A 13,871-nucleotide genomic window follows, 5' to 3' on the forward strand; every position below is an offset into this window, starting at 1 on the left:
CGGGGCAGCACAACAATTTACAGTACCAGCAACCCGGGTTCAGTTCCCTCCGCTGCCTGTAAGGAGGTTGTACGTTCTCCACACGACCACGTGGGTTTCTTCCGGGTGCTCCAGTTTCCTCCCACATTCCAAAGGCGCATTGGTTGGTGGGTTAGTTGGTGATTGTATATTATCCTGTGATCAGACTAAGATTAAGTTGGGGGGTTGCTAGGTGACATGGATTGAAGGGCCAGAGGGGAGGGAGGGAGAGAGGGATAGATGGATGGGTGGGTGGATGGATGGGTGGGTAAATAGATGGATAAAATAATCATGGAAAGACCATGATTGCCCACATTTTACGAACAAATAAAATAGAAATCAAGCTGATGACCTTAGACCACCAGCTGGAGTACAACCATCACTGGGTCAAGTGGCCTTCTTACAGTCCATTTGGTCTGTCTCAGAACCTTTGCAGCTAGTGTGTTGAGGTCTGTTATTTTAGTTTATTATTTTAGAAATGTTAGTTGAAATGACCTGGCATTTGAACACAAGTCCATTGTAAGTACAACATAGCAGGATGTGGACCAGTTTTGGAACGTGTGCCAACAAAGAAGTTTTTCCTCATTTAGAACACATGAGCATAAAAAACCAGAGAAAGGTGTCAACCTTTTAGCTCTCATGTTTGTTTTGTCATTCAGTAACATCATCACAGATCTACTTCAACACCATTCCCCCATCAAACGTAGTGTCAAATTTTATTTGGTATGAAAAAGTAGCCAGGGTTATTTCTGATCATGTTCTTCTGAAAATTTCCTCCTTGTTACACAGGAAATTGTAAACTAATGTGAGATTAAACAGCTTTCTGCCCACCGGAGTACCAAACAGAGACCAGGAAATCATACCATGAGCTTAATTTCCTCTTTCGTTTTTTGTTGGTGCACAAGTTGTTTTCATAAGTGCCCCTTTGAGCCACTTTATTTGAGGTGTGCTCTGTATGTTAGGAAGGAAAATACAGCAAAATAATCAGCTTAAAAATATAATCTGTGAAGTTGCTTCACACTCCAGGCTAGGTATTAGAAAGACTGTTTTGTTTAGCACTCAGAATGGACTGAACAACCCTGATATTGTACAGTAAATAAGTGATGAGCCAAGCCAAGACAACGCAAACTGTTATCTTGCCCATTCCTACATTTTTTCTCTACGTGCATTATGCCATGAATATCGTAGACATGCAAAACCTAGGCTCAGACAGTCCCACTCCCTGCCCCCCGGCCCAAAAGTCAGACATTACTTCAGAAATATCTGGGATCACTTTATAAAAATCAAGGGGCAAAACTGTTTGAATTCGGAAAAATTGAGGCTAAAATCCACAAGAGGCACTGCAAATCCACCAGTGGTGGAGTTATTTTATGATAAAGGAAATCATTATTTTGTGCTTGTTTTTTTCCACAGGGTGTTTTTGGTAACGTCTTCTCACATTTCTACATTTATCACAACAGAATGTTATGCTTCTTCTCTCTAACTGCCGACTCACGTGAAAACCAACCAATTACTGGAGCTGGAGACAATCCACAACTCTCGATATTCATAACATCATTGGAAACCCATCCCATCACGGTCACTGTCTATTCAATCTCCAGCCATCTGGTTGTAGATACAGAAACAGTTCAGCCAAGATAATTACGACTGATAAAACAGCTTCTTCTTGATGGCTGTTGTGCAGCTGAATAATGCTACACTCCAGTTTGCCAATGGCTTTTGAGAGTTATGGACTATCCAAGTTACTTGTTGCATGTAAATACAGGATGTTTTTAGTTAAGCCATACAACATGCACTGTAAATATCTGTTTTGCACTGACTGGAGTAGCAGTGCAATCTTGTTGTCTTGAGTAATGACAATAAAGTTCTACTCTATTCTAACTGGTTTGTATTTAGTTTACGACAAAACTTTCAGGTTAGACCATTGATTCTGTATTTTTTTGACTACATTCATGCCACCAGCAAACAAGATCACAATAACTAACTGTTCTATGTAATGAAGTAGATGTGACATGGTTTATGTTAAACTAAATTTTAAAGAAATGTCAAAACTGAAAAAGATTCTTGAAAATTTGCATTCTTGATTGTGGAGTCTAACATGCTGCATGCAAGCTGAACAAAATTTAACACCGCAGTTACAATGCAAACTATTTTCCAATGTTAACCTTTGCTGCACAATTTTAACAAATCAGCATAAATTGGTATTAAAGCATTACCATAAAACAGCAGCTTTATTTCCATCACAGGAAAATGCCTTCCCACCTTTGAGTACATTTACAAGGAGTGCTGCCACATGGAAGCAGCATCCATCACCAACAATTCCCACCATCCAGGCCATGCACTCTTCTCACTACTGCCTTTGGGCAGGAAGTACAGAAACTTTAGGTCTCATACCATCAATGTTGTAATTGTATTGTTAGTTAAGTTACTTTAAAAATAATGTTTGCTTTATATTAATTATTTAAATTAATTTCAACTACAAGCCATCACTAGGTAATTAACAGGTTCCATTTTAACAAATATCCTTAAATTGTTCGCGATTTGGAAAATCCATAAAAATCATTTAACATGGGACCCATACCTCCAAAGTATTGTAATGAATGGCATCAAAACTCTTGATTGATAAGAACAATTACTAGAATGGTTGAGAGACAAAAATCTAAGCTCTGCCATTTGTAGTTATAAACACATGTCTGTACATTAGACTTTTGAATTTAATAATGATTTGGGAAATGGCTCACAAGTGTGGCTGTCAGAAACTCCTAACATGAAGATGGAATGCACCTTTAATCTTGATTAACAGATGGAACAGTGATCTTTTAAAAGGTTTCCAGGGTAGTCTGGGGACAGAACCTCACAATCTGCTAACTCTAGCTGAGTCAATACTCACAAAGGTATGTTGCTTTGGCAAACGACTTTGGCTGCAAGGCTGGCAAAATAACTGAGCCCATTGGGCTACATAATATGCAGCTGTGTGATAGCTCGAAGTGTGTGGGGAATGCTAGGAGAGTTGCAGATCCAGTACAATATGGTCCACTGTAGTTTAAACAGCAAATTATTTATTTCTGTTCAAGAAACCAAAATTCTCATATTAACCAGGATGAGTGAAGTCAAGGAAAATAACCCGGAATAATTTTAAAAGTTCTACAGAAATTGAGAAGTGAATGAGGCTTGGCTTCAGGTTGAACCCTTGCCCTCTCAGGTCAAGAAACAACATCCTAGCCCATCGTAATCACTTCGTTCTGCTAACTTTCTTATTATCTAGAATCAAAGTCTCATAGTTCTAATCTTGTTGAAAAGAAAAATAAGGACAGCAGTGATAATAGAAGAGTTAAGCTTTGCTTAAGACAGCAATAATATTTAAGTATTACAAGCAGGATTCTTTGTCACTCATTGCATCAGAATTCCCGGTCTGACTAATTTTTTTTAACCAAGTTAGCTTAACAGTAAATTCTTTAAAATTCATCAAGTGTAAAGCTCTGGAAAATTGTATTCATTGTCTCCAATACAAAAAAACCTACTGACCTGCTTCTGTATATTAATACTTGTGATACTTCATTGTAATTAATGCAACTAAGCACAGAGGAATCCCTGAGAACAGTGACAAGATGTGTCATGTGTTTAGGGCCCTCTACTAGCAATTTAAGGAAGCTCATTTTCTCAGTTTGATAGTTTCTTACTGTCTGCCCTACCTTGGCCTCTTATAATTTTATACACCTCAATCTTGTTGCATCTGAGCTCGCTCAGCTCCAAAGAAAACAAACCCAACTTATCTAGTCTCTCCTTGGCTCTACAGTACTATTTCCCATTATTACATATACATATCACATTATTAGCCAGAGAGAATTCTTCTATTGAATAATGTATGCTGGATGACACGATCAAAGTGTTCATAATATTCACCCTGGCTTATTCTGCTCAACTACTAACTGAACACATATTTTCTTATTTTCAGCAAGCTACTGCCATTTAGCAGTAAAAGTCTCTTCTTAAAAATATATATAGAAATGTCGGGTGGGTTAAGAGTAGAAAAAAAACCATATTGGACCATGTACAATTTAACCACTGATCAGGAAATCAAACATCTCCTTCCTCTCACACAGTGGGTTACATTCAAACAATAAGGTAGCAGGACAGAAAGCAATCTGAAAACACAATTTAAAAAGAACTCACCTGAATATCTTTGTAATTGTCTTTTAGGTCCATGAGTCGATGGTATGACTTAATAGCATCTCCAAACTCGCCAACATCTATGCAGGTAAGAATATAGTTCTCCCAAATCTGCCAATGTTCATAGTTACATTTAATAGCTTCCTGGAGTGACCGTAGAGCTTTATCTCTGTGTGCAAATTGAGATATGCAATGATTATCCATAATATAATGAATCATCCTCATCATACCAAGTGGAATCAATGAATCCTGGCCCTTCAGCGATGATGTGAGAAAACATACTTCTCATCATTGCATTCTAACCAAGTAACAACAGCTTTGATTCAGTAACTGGGTCCGAATATAACGCTCTGAAGATCATCCCCAGCAAACATTACAAAGGAAACGTTTCTTTAACTACTGTAATCAAACTGGGGCAGTATTTTTATGTATATTCTTGATATAAAATGACACAATGCCTCCTACCCACCTCCCACATTGGGCAGGAGCTACAGCAACCTTAGGTCAACATCACCAAGTTCAGGAACAGTTATTACCCTTCAACCATCAGGCTTCTGAAATAACATGGATAACTTCACTTACCTCAATGCCGAACTGACTCCACACCCTATTAGACTCACTTTCAAGGACTCTACAACTCAGTATTATTTATTTACTTTTTAAAAGATATTTGCATATTTTGGCTTCTTTTGCACATTAGTTGTTTGTCAGTCTTTGTTATTTGTAGTTTTTCATAAATTTAATTGTAATTGTTTATTTTCCTGTAAATGCCTAGAAGATAACAAATCTCAAGATAGTACAGGTCGACCTTCTATAATCCGGCACCATAGGGACCTGAGGAGTGGCAGATTAGTGAAAATGCCGAATTACAGAAGGATCACATTAAGCAATAACTAACCGCCTCATCATACCTTTAAAATATCATGTAAATCAGTACAAGTTCAATAATAATGAAACAGAAATATTAAATGAGTAGCAAGTGCAATTTTAATAAAGTACAGGCACAGATAAAATAAAGGGTACAGGTAAATGTACCGGAATTAATTTATACAGAACAGTTGAGCATTTCACCTTCTAAAGTGAGACGTTTAATATACCTTCAGGCAAAGTTACATGTTTGCAAGTGTGGGGTTCTCAGGATCATTAACATCTTCATCTTGAAAAATGAGTGAAGCATCAGGAACTGGTGCTGAAACTGGCACAAGTTTCTTCAAAAACTGTTGATGGTGGCAGCACCTCTGGGTGAGCAGAAGTAGAAGTCAGAGAAAGGAGGTCTTCTACACGCCACATTTCACGTGACCGCCAGTCGGTTGGGGATTTGGCGCTGGGCTCTTTCCTCTTCACTCGCAGTTACTGAGGGAATCCTCATTAGTTTCTTTTCCTCCGCTTAGTAATATGCTTAAATTCAGCAGGTCACCACATCTGATCTGAGTTCGTAGGCAGAAGAGAACGGAGCACTGGCCAGGTGACACTGGAGGGCGCGACTGCCGGCAGGCGGGCGAAAAGGTGGACCCACCCAACGTGTGCCAGCTCCCCCACCACTGGCGGGTGGCAGGAGGCCGCGCCTCATGCAACTGATATTAATAAATGCAGGAAAACAAGCAGGAATCGCCTATCTGTGCTTACAAGAGCGCGCCAACACGTAAACAGATCTAGCGCAACCAAAACAATGCGCAGCAGATTGGTACGGTGGTCCGGGAAATTTGGAAGTACGGTTGCGTGGAAAATTCGAAATTACTGCTGGATTATTGAAGGAACTGGATTACAGGTAGTCGGATTAGTGAAGGTCGACATATATATGGCGACATATACGTACTTTCACAATAAATCTACTTCAAACTTTAAATTTTGTATGAAAATGGCCCAACGGTTTGGCAATTTGATTACAGTATCACAATATTAATCAGGCTCAATTGACGAACCTCTCACCTCTGATGCAAGCTGTCGGAGCTTTAAACACTGCTGCAGTGAACTTAACTCAAAAATCTTGGTGCATTATTATAGAAGTACTGCACCGACAGTGATGCCTTTCTAATATTCAACTCTCAGTAAAATGAAAAAGATGTCAGGGTACCATTTTCATAGAGCAGTTCTTCCAAGTGTCCTGACCAATATTTATTCTACAATTCACAAGAGTAAAACAGACTATCTGATCATCATCACATTACTTTTCATGGGAATATTTCAATACAAAAAGTGTCTGCATAATTAAGAGAACCAAGGGAAATCTAGTATGCACAGGAAACTGGCAGTTGGGTAAAAGATTGGACACAGTATTATTGAGTGCAGAGCAGATGTTAGGGGCCAAGTGACTTCTTGAGCTATTTCAAAATCACAATACTGATTACACTTCAAAACACTTCAATTTAAGTGCACTGAAGCATTCTGAAGTTGTGAAAGAAATATATCAACACAAGTCTTAATTTTCGCCCTTTATCTTTCAATAAGACTTATGGAAAAAGTTCATATCTGAGTTATTCAAAGCCAGTTTATTAGTATATCATTAATCAAATATTGTAGAAACAAGAACCGTCGATGTAAATTGTGTTACGTATATGTCTGTAACAAAGTGTTTCTTAAGAAAAATAACACATTTAAGGCCATGTCTCAGATAAGGTTAGCTTGTCTGGGACAGGCCCACTTAAATATAAAATATAAATCAAACAGACGACAGGCGCTGTAAATCGGAAATAAAAACAGAAAATGTTGGAAACACTCAGTTGATCCTGTAGCATCTGTGGAGAGTGAAAAAAGGAGTTGAGGTTTCAACTTTGAGACCCCTATCAGAACGTCTGACCCACAGTCCTGGACTGAAATGTTAACTCTGTTCTTCTTTCTACAGATGCTGCCTGACTGACCTGCTGAGTGTGTCCAACATATTCCGTTTTTAGTTGAAATGCCTGATTCAATGGAAGATTTATATAAACAATAAGACAGACAAGTAAATACAGAACTTTTATAAACATTAATCATCCACCCCCAGTCAAACTGGTATTGTAGCATCTCATAAAGAACCGGAAGCCAACCACTTACTTTTCTTTAAGTCGGATATATGCTGTTGATAGATTGTTCCAAGCTTCTGCGTTCTAAAAGCAAAGAAACAAATGAAATGACTTCACTGTTTAAATGAAAATTAAATGGGTATTATTGCATGTATTACTGCCCATAATAGAAAATAATATTTGAATAGCCTTTGAACAATCAGAGCAGCCTTAATAATTCAGATTAAAAATGGAGTCTTCAGTTTATAGCAAGGTAGTACTTATACCGATATTAAATTATATAAAAAAGTAACAGAAACTAGAAGCTTGTTGCAAAGCCACAATTCACGCTTAGGTCATGATGATTTCTAAGTTTTGTTGGTTTCCTAGCAGCTGATGTTTTCAAAATCAAATGAACATTTCAAAGGAAAAGCTGGAAATGTGAAATGGTCTAAAAGTTGGCATTTCCTGCAAGTATACTGAATGTTCTAAATCAAACTTATACCACACATGGGCATAAAATATTCAAGTTCACTCAATCATTCTCTCTAATTACCAACTCTCCAAATTCAATGAGGGAAGTGTTTGCCAGTTCTACAACTATTCTTATTTTTGGTACCCAACATCTGCACCAAGCAAGGAAACATTCTTTATTCTGCCCAACAATATGTCATCATCTTAGAGAGCTTGTGAGAAAACTTGCATATTTATTTGACAGGTGTGAGGTTGCCAGCTTGTTCTGAAAATCTATTCTGATTAGGAAATGCATAAATACTAAAGCAAATCACTTAACCAGTCGTCCAGATGGAAAAGTAAATAAGATATAGAATAAACCACATTCAACCATATTCAAGTTCAAATAAAAAAATGCAATACTTCATCCAGGTTCTCCTCTTCATATGATAAACATATCTTGATATGGAATTACAATCATAATAAATGAATGAAAAATCAAAATATTACAGTGATAAATAATATTGATCAGTGACATTCTTCCACACCTCCTATTGCACTTGACAATTGTAGTGCTGTTTCTGCCATGAATATGTCCTTGATAACTGTTAGGGCAAATCCTGAACTTAGGGTAACAAATATTAACTTCAGCAACCAACTTTCAGACCTGAATATGGATTATGGATTGAATTCCAAACATTGCTCAAAACAATAAATTGCAGATCAGGAAACACCCACCTGACTGATATATATCTGCATCTGCATGAATGCAATCAAAATCCCATTGCATGAATAGGACTCAGAGACCACAGTGATTAACACTCACATTGGGTGTATTGGTTGGAAGATCCACAGGCGTTTGAAAACTACATGTAACTCAAAAGAAGCATTATGTCATCATTGTAACCACAAAAATTGTCCTGTTACATTTGTTCTTTAGCACGTAAAAATATACTGTAACGTTGGATCGGGGAGTCTCCCTCTCCCTCTCGTGACTCCAAAGGCTGTCAGCGTGTGTGTGTGTGTCCTGAATAGAAGTCTATTTTATATCTACCAGCCGCGTCTCTCTGGTAACCCTGTTGACATTACAGCAATAACCAACCATCATGGACATGGTCACCAGCCCTATGAAGAAGCTTCGATGCACAAGATACGAACATAATTTGTACACCAGGTACATGAATAGTCAACTGCCGGTCTTCCATAAAAAAAAACCCTGCCCAGGCTTGTGTCCTGGAAACTTTCCAAGGTGCAAATCCATGGCCTATCGAGACAAATGGATAGGATATCCATTTAGGAACTATTTTCAAAATGAAGGCATATGTCAACTGTTACAAGCAATTGGCTATCAAAAATTATAAACTTATAACATAGATTTTATAACAAAACACTTCATATCAAGATGGTATTGTGGATGTTTTTATGTCTCCTTCATCTATCAAGCTGTTCATATTCCTTCTTCTCTCAAGCACTTATTAGCTTTTTCCTTTATGTGCCTCAATGCAACTCATTTCAACCACTCCGCGAGTTCATGTTACACCCCGCTCGGTTTCCTTGGTTACTATACTGTATTTATGGCCCCTGGTTTTGGACTTCCCCCAAATAGCAGTTTGTGATTTGAGGCAACACAGACCTACCATATAAACTGTCACAGTAAACATGTTCCAACTACAGACCAAACATATGATCTTGAAATATGCTCTGTGCATTCTACCTCAAAATCCTGCCACTCTGAATTAAAATTCGAGTAACATGTTCCAGTATTCTCCTTGAATGCTGAATGTGATTTAAATGCAATAAAAGCATAATGCAGGCTGACATGATCTCCACCAGCTAAGTTTAATGAGGTGACAGGTCTTTCAGGCCAATTTATTATATAATATTCAAATTATTTTGAAGAGTTACACACATTGTCAATTAAGGTACTGGCAATAAACCACATTTAACAATGAGGGAAAGTGATGAAAAAAAGCAAGCTGGATATATTCAGCTTTGCAGGTTGGATCAGAAAAACAAAGAGAAACAGGGACACTGACATGTTAATCACTCCTGTTGCACAGACAACATGCAATCTGTCCATCTAATCCTTTTATTTCCTAAAGGTGGATCAGAAAGTTACTCTATCATATCTGCCCCATTAGAATAGTTAGAAGTACTGGAGATTGTTTTGTTAGTCTGTAAAATCTGCTTCTGACAACTTCTGACTTAGAAAATATTCAGTGCAATAGGGTACTTGACCATCATTCTGTGATTAACTTCCATTTACCACACCAGTTGAGAAGCCTGATGGTTGTCAGGTAGTAACCGGGTGTTGTGAGGTGTAAGGCTTCTATTCCTCTTCTCCAGTGATAGTGGTGGGAAGACAGCATAGCCTGGATGTCGGAGTCCTTGATGATGGTTGCTTTTTTGTGGCAGCATTCCTTGTAGATGTGCTCAATAGTATTGAGGGGGACATTTCCTGTGGTGGACTAGGCTGTATCCACCACTTTCTGTAGACTTTTCTGTCCTAGGCATTGGTGTTTCCATACAAGGCAGTGATCCAACCATCTAGGGTACTTCCACTGTGCATCCATAGAAGTTTACCGAAGGTTTTGGTGACACGCCAAATTTATGAAAATTTCTAAGAAAGTAGAGGTGCTGTCATACCTTCTTTGTGATCCCTCTGATATGATAATGCCAAGTAACTTAAAAGCTACTGACCATTTCTACTTCTGATTGCCTAATGAGAACTGATTCATGGATGTCTGGCTTTTTCCTCTTATTGTTGACAATCAGCTCTTTGGTTTTGCTGACAATGGTGACAGGTTGTTGTTGTGGCACCATTCAACTAGATTTCAAGTCTTCCTCCTATATATTAATTTGTTACTACCTTTGATTCAGCCAGCAACAGTAGTGTTATCAGCAAACATAAATATGGCATTGTCAGTCATAAGTACAAAGTGAGTAGAGCAGGGGCTTAAGCATAAAGACTTGTGGTGTACCTGTACTGATGGTGAATATGGAGGAGATATTGTTGCCAATCTCTACTGACTGGGACCTGCAAGTGAGGAAACTGAGGATCCAGTTGCACACGGAAGTTTTGAGGTTTAATGCTGAGCTATAGTCAATGAAGAGCATCTGATGTACGCATCTTCATTGTCCAGGTGTTCCAGAGCTGAGTGAAGGGCCATCTGAGGTGTTGTTTTGCTGACCACTCTCTATTGCACATCAATGGCTCCGCTGTGGGGAGAGGGAAGAGCACAACGATCCTTGGAGTGCACATAATGGACGATCTAACCTGGACCCATAACACCTCCTCACTTGTCAAGAAGACACAGCAGTGTCTACACTTCCTGAGGAGACTGAGGCTCCCCGCACCCATTCTAACAACTTTCTACAGGAGTACCATCGAGGGTGCCCTGTCTGGCTGCGTCATTGTGTGGTATGGAAGCTGCAAGACATTGGACCACGTGACCCTAGAGCAGATAGTTAAAATCGCCAAGAGGATCACTGGGATCTCCCTCCCCTCAATTTGTGGCATTTATCTGAGCGCTGTAGACGAAGGGCTCGAAACATTGTTGAGACCCCTACCATCCATTCTACAATCTCTTTGACTCACTACTGTCAGGAATGAGGTACAGAAGCAGCAGGACTAGGACTGCCAGACTGAGTAACAGCTTCTTCTCCCCATCCATGAGACTAATGAATACCCGGCCAGCAGCGAGGTCTCATTACTAGGACAGCAAGCTGTTTACTGTACTATTCACCTGCCTTTTGAATTATATTTTACTAACTTATTTATGGTAATATTTTGTTTTCTGTGCTATGTGTGATGAATGATTTATGGGTGCACTGTGGTCCAAGGAACGTTGTTGTGTATACATACAGTCAGATGACAATATCTTGTACTTGAATGTGACCTATTGTGATGGTTGGTAAATTGGAGCAGATCGAGGTCACTCCTCTGAAAAAGCTAAGAACATTACTTATTTGAAGAGCCATATCTTGCAGCAAGTACACACAGAAACAAAGTTTTTTTTTTGAAAAGGTACACACTTTGGAACCAACAGTATTTTGGATCATAGGGGATTCAAAGGCTATGGTGGATCAAACAGGAAAGCACAGTTAAGATCAATATCAGAGCAACCATCATGTTAAATGATAAGTTCAACCGGCTTAATTTTCTGTTTTTGCCTTCAAAAATATTTCCACCTCAGTGATGGAGTGGAATACAAGAAGAAGAATGAGAGTCAATATTTCAAGTGGTTAGTTAATCACTCTATCAATCCACTAGGAGCCAATAATGTTCCAAGATCTGTAATCACTGATTCTATGTTGTGTTTACTCAGGTAAATCAAATTAGATGGTGAAATATAGAGCTGCTATTAAAGTCATTGCATAGAGATTGCAGATGGACAAGAGATTCAAACTACCAACTCCAAAACCAGCAGCCTCAAATATTTTTATTAATATAATTATGCAAAAAATTATGCACATTATAATTGATGATTTTAAAATGAGATTAGCTTCATTTGTCAGGTGTACATCGAAACATACAGTGAAATGTGTTAACTGAGTCAATGACCAACTTAGTCCAAAAGGATGTGCTGGGGGCAGTCGTCACGATAGCAGCACAAACATGGCATACCCACACCTACTAACCTGTGTGTCTTTGGAACGTGGGTGGAAACTGAAGCGCTCAGAGAAAACACACATGGCAATAGGGAGAACATACAAACTCCTCACAGGCAGCAATGGAAATTGAACCCTGATCGCTGGTGCATTAAAGCATTATGCTAACCGCTACTCTACTGTGCCGCCTGATGACAACCACTTCATTTCACAACCCCAAAACCCAATTTCCTACAAAGGGTGTTGGGGCTGTCAAATAGAGTAGTTGTCATTAAACCTGAATCAAAATCTATTACTTTTCTACCCTCCTAAATTTTCTTTCCATGTGTCAAGTTGAATTTGTGGAAAGCAGGCTTCAGACAATTTGATTTATTCCATGTAATATCACGAAATAGCAGACAGTATAACATACAGCAAAGACCATTAGTGCCCAGAAAACAGCAAAACTGCAATACTAAAGGACCCATGCTCCAGAAACCATGTGCCTTAACCAAAGCTATTTAAGTATTGTTACAATATTGACACCTAACCAGTGATGTGGAAAATCCACCATCAATAAGGAATAAACCTATAAAATATTAGTGAAGCCGCCACAAGAGTATGGTTGCAGTTCTGGTCACCACACTATTGGATAGGTTTGCATCTGAGATGGCGGAGAGGATGTTCTCAGATGGAGCTATGAGGAAAGAATGGACAAACTGGGTTGGCTTTCCCTGGAGTGAATTTGCTGAGAGCAACCTAAATGGGATAAACAAAATTATGAAAAAGACAAATGGGATGAATTTTTTCCTCTTAACAGAAATGTCTATGACCAAAAACACATCAGTTTAAGGTAAGGAGTATGAAATTTATAAATGATTTGCAGAAGATGTTTTTTCATCCGGAGTGCAACTGGAATCTGGAATGCATAGTTCAAGAGAGGGGAGAGTGTGGAGGAAGGAGTTTATTAGATAAGCACTTGAAACTATAACAGGGAAGGTCACAGTGAATACTGAAAATGGGTTTAGTAAGGAGCAGTGCTTAATGGCTGGTGTGGAGTTTTCCATTTGAAGGCAGTTTCTATGTTGTATATCTCTAAACTCAAGAAACTCTCCACTATCCAGAACCAACCAGCCTGTTTGATTCATACCTTGTACAGCATACGAGGCACTCCCTCCCATCAACAATGTGTGCCAAAGGGAAATTGTTGTACAATTACTTTCCTAAGCTGCTTCAACAGGACCTTCCAAACCCGCAAATTCTACCAGCCAGTCTATGGAAACATGCTACGCTCCCAAGTCTCATATAACTCTGACCTAGATTTAGCACTATTCCTTCATTGTCAACAGATCAATGGAATTGGAATGCTGAGCAACAGTGGTGTCAAAATACCTTCACCCATGATATTGCAGTGAAGCAAGGAAGCTGCACAACACATTGGGAATAGGTAGATAAAGCTGACCTTAACAGTGAATCTCACATCCAGCAATTAAGTAAATTAAATATTTAAGATATTAAGCAAAATGGGTGCCGTGTGAAATTCCTTTTGAGATACAGTACTGTGCAAGAGTCTGAGGCATGCAAATATATAGCTAGGTTGCCTAAGACTTTTGCACAGTACTGTATTTGTCAATATGGAGCACAGAGCGAGTTTATAAA

The 13,871-nt window shown here is 38.8% G+C and overlaps 1 protein-coding gene across 2 annotated transcripts in view; it reads right to left on the minus strand.

Moving 5' to 3' along the window:
• Positions 1-13,871, minus strand: part of ttc27 (tetratricopeptide repeat domain 27) — a 250,649-nt gene that overhangs the window by 59,505 nt on the left and 177,273 nt on the right. For both annotated transcript variants that reach the window (XM_073050525.1, XM_073050524.1), the window contains exons 15-16: positions 7,222-7,274; positions 4,192-4,357 (exon numbers count right to left, since the gene is read on the minus strand). In XM_073050525.1, the coding sequence (XP_072906626.1) occupies positions 4,192-4,357; positions 7,222-7,274 (219 nt within the window). The remainder of the gene's footprint in view (positions 1-4,191; positions 4,358-7,221; positions 7,275-13,871) is intronic.

Source organism: Hemitrygon akajei, chromosome 7, assembly GCF_048418815.1.
Source record: "Hemitrygon akajei chromosome 7, sHemAka1.3, whole genome shotgun sequence".
NCBI lineage: Eukaryota > Metazoa > Chordata > Chondrichthyes > Myliobatiformes > Dasyatidae > Hemitrygon > Hemitrygon akajei.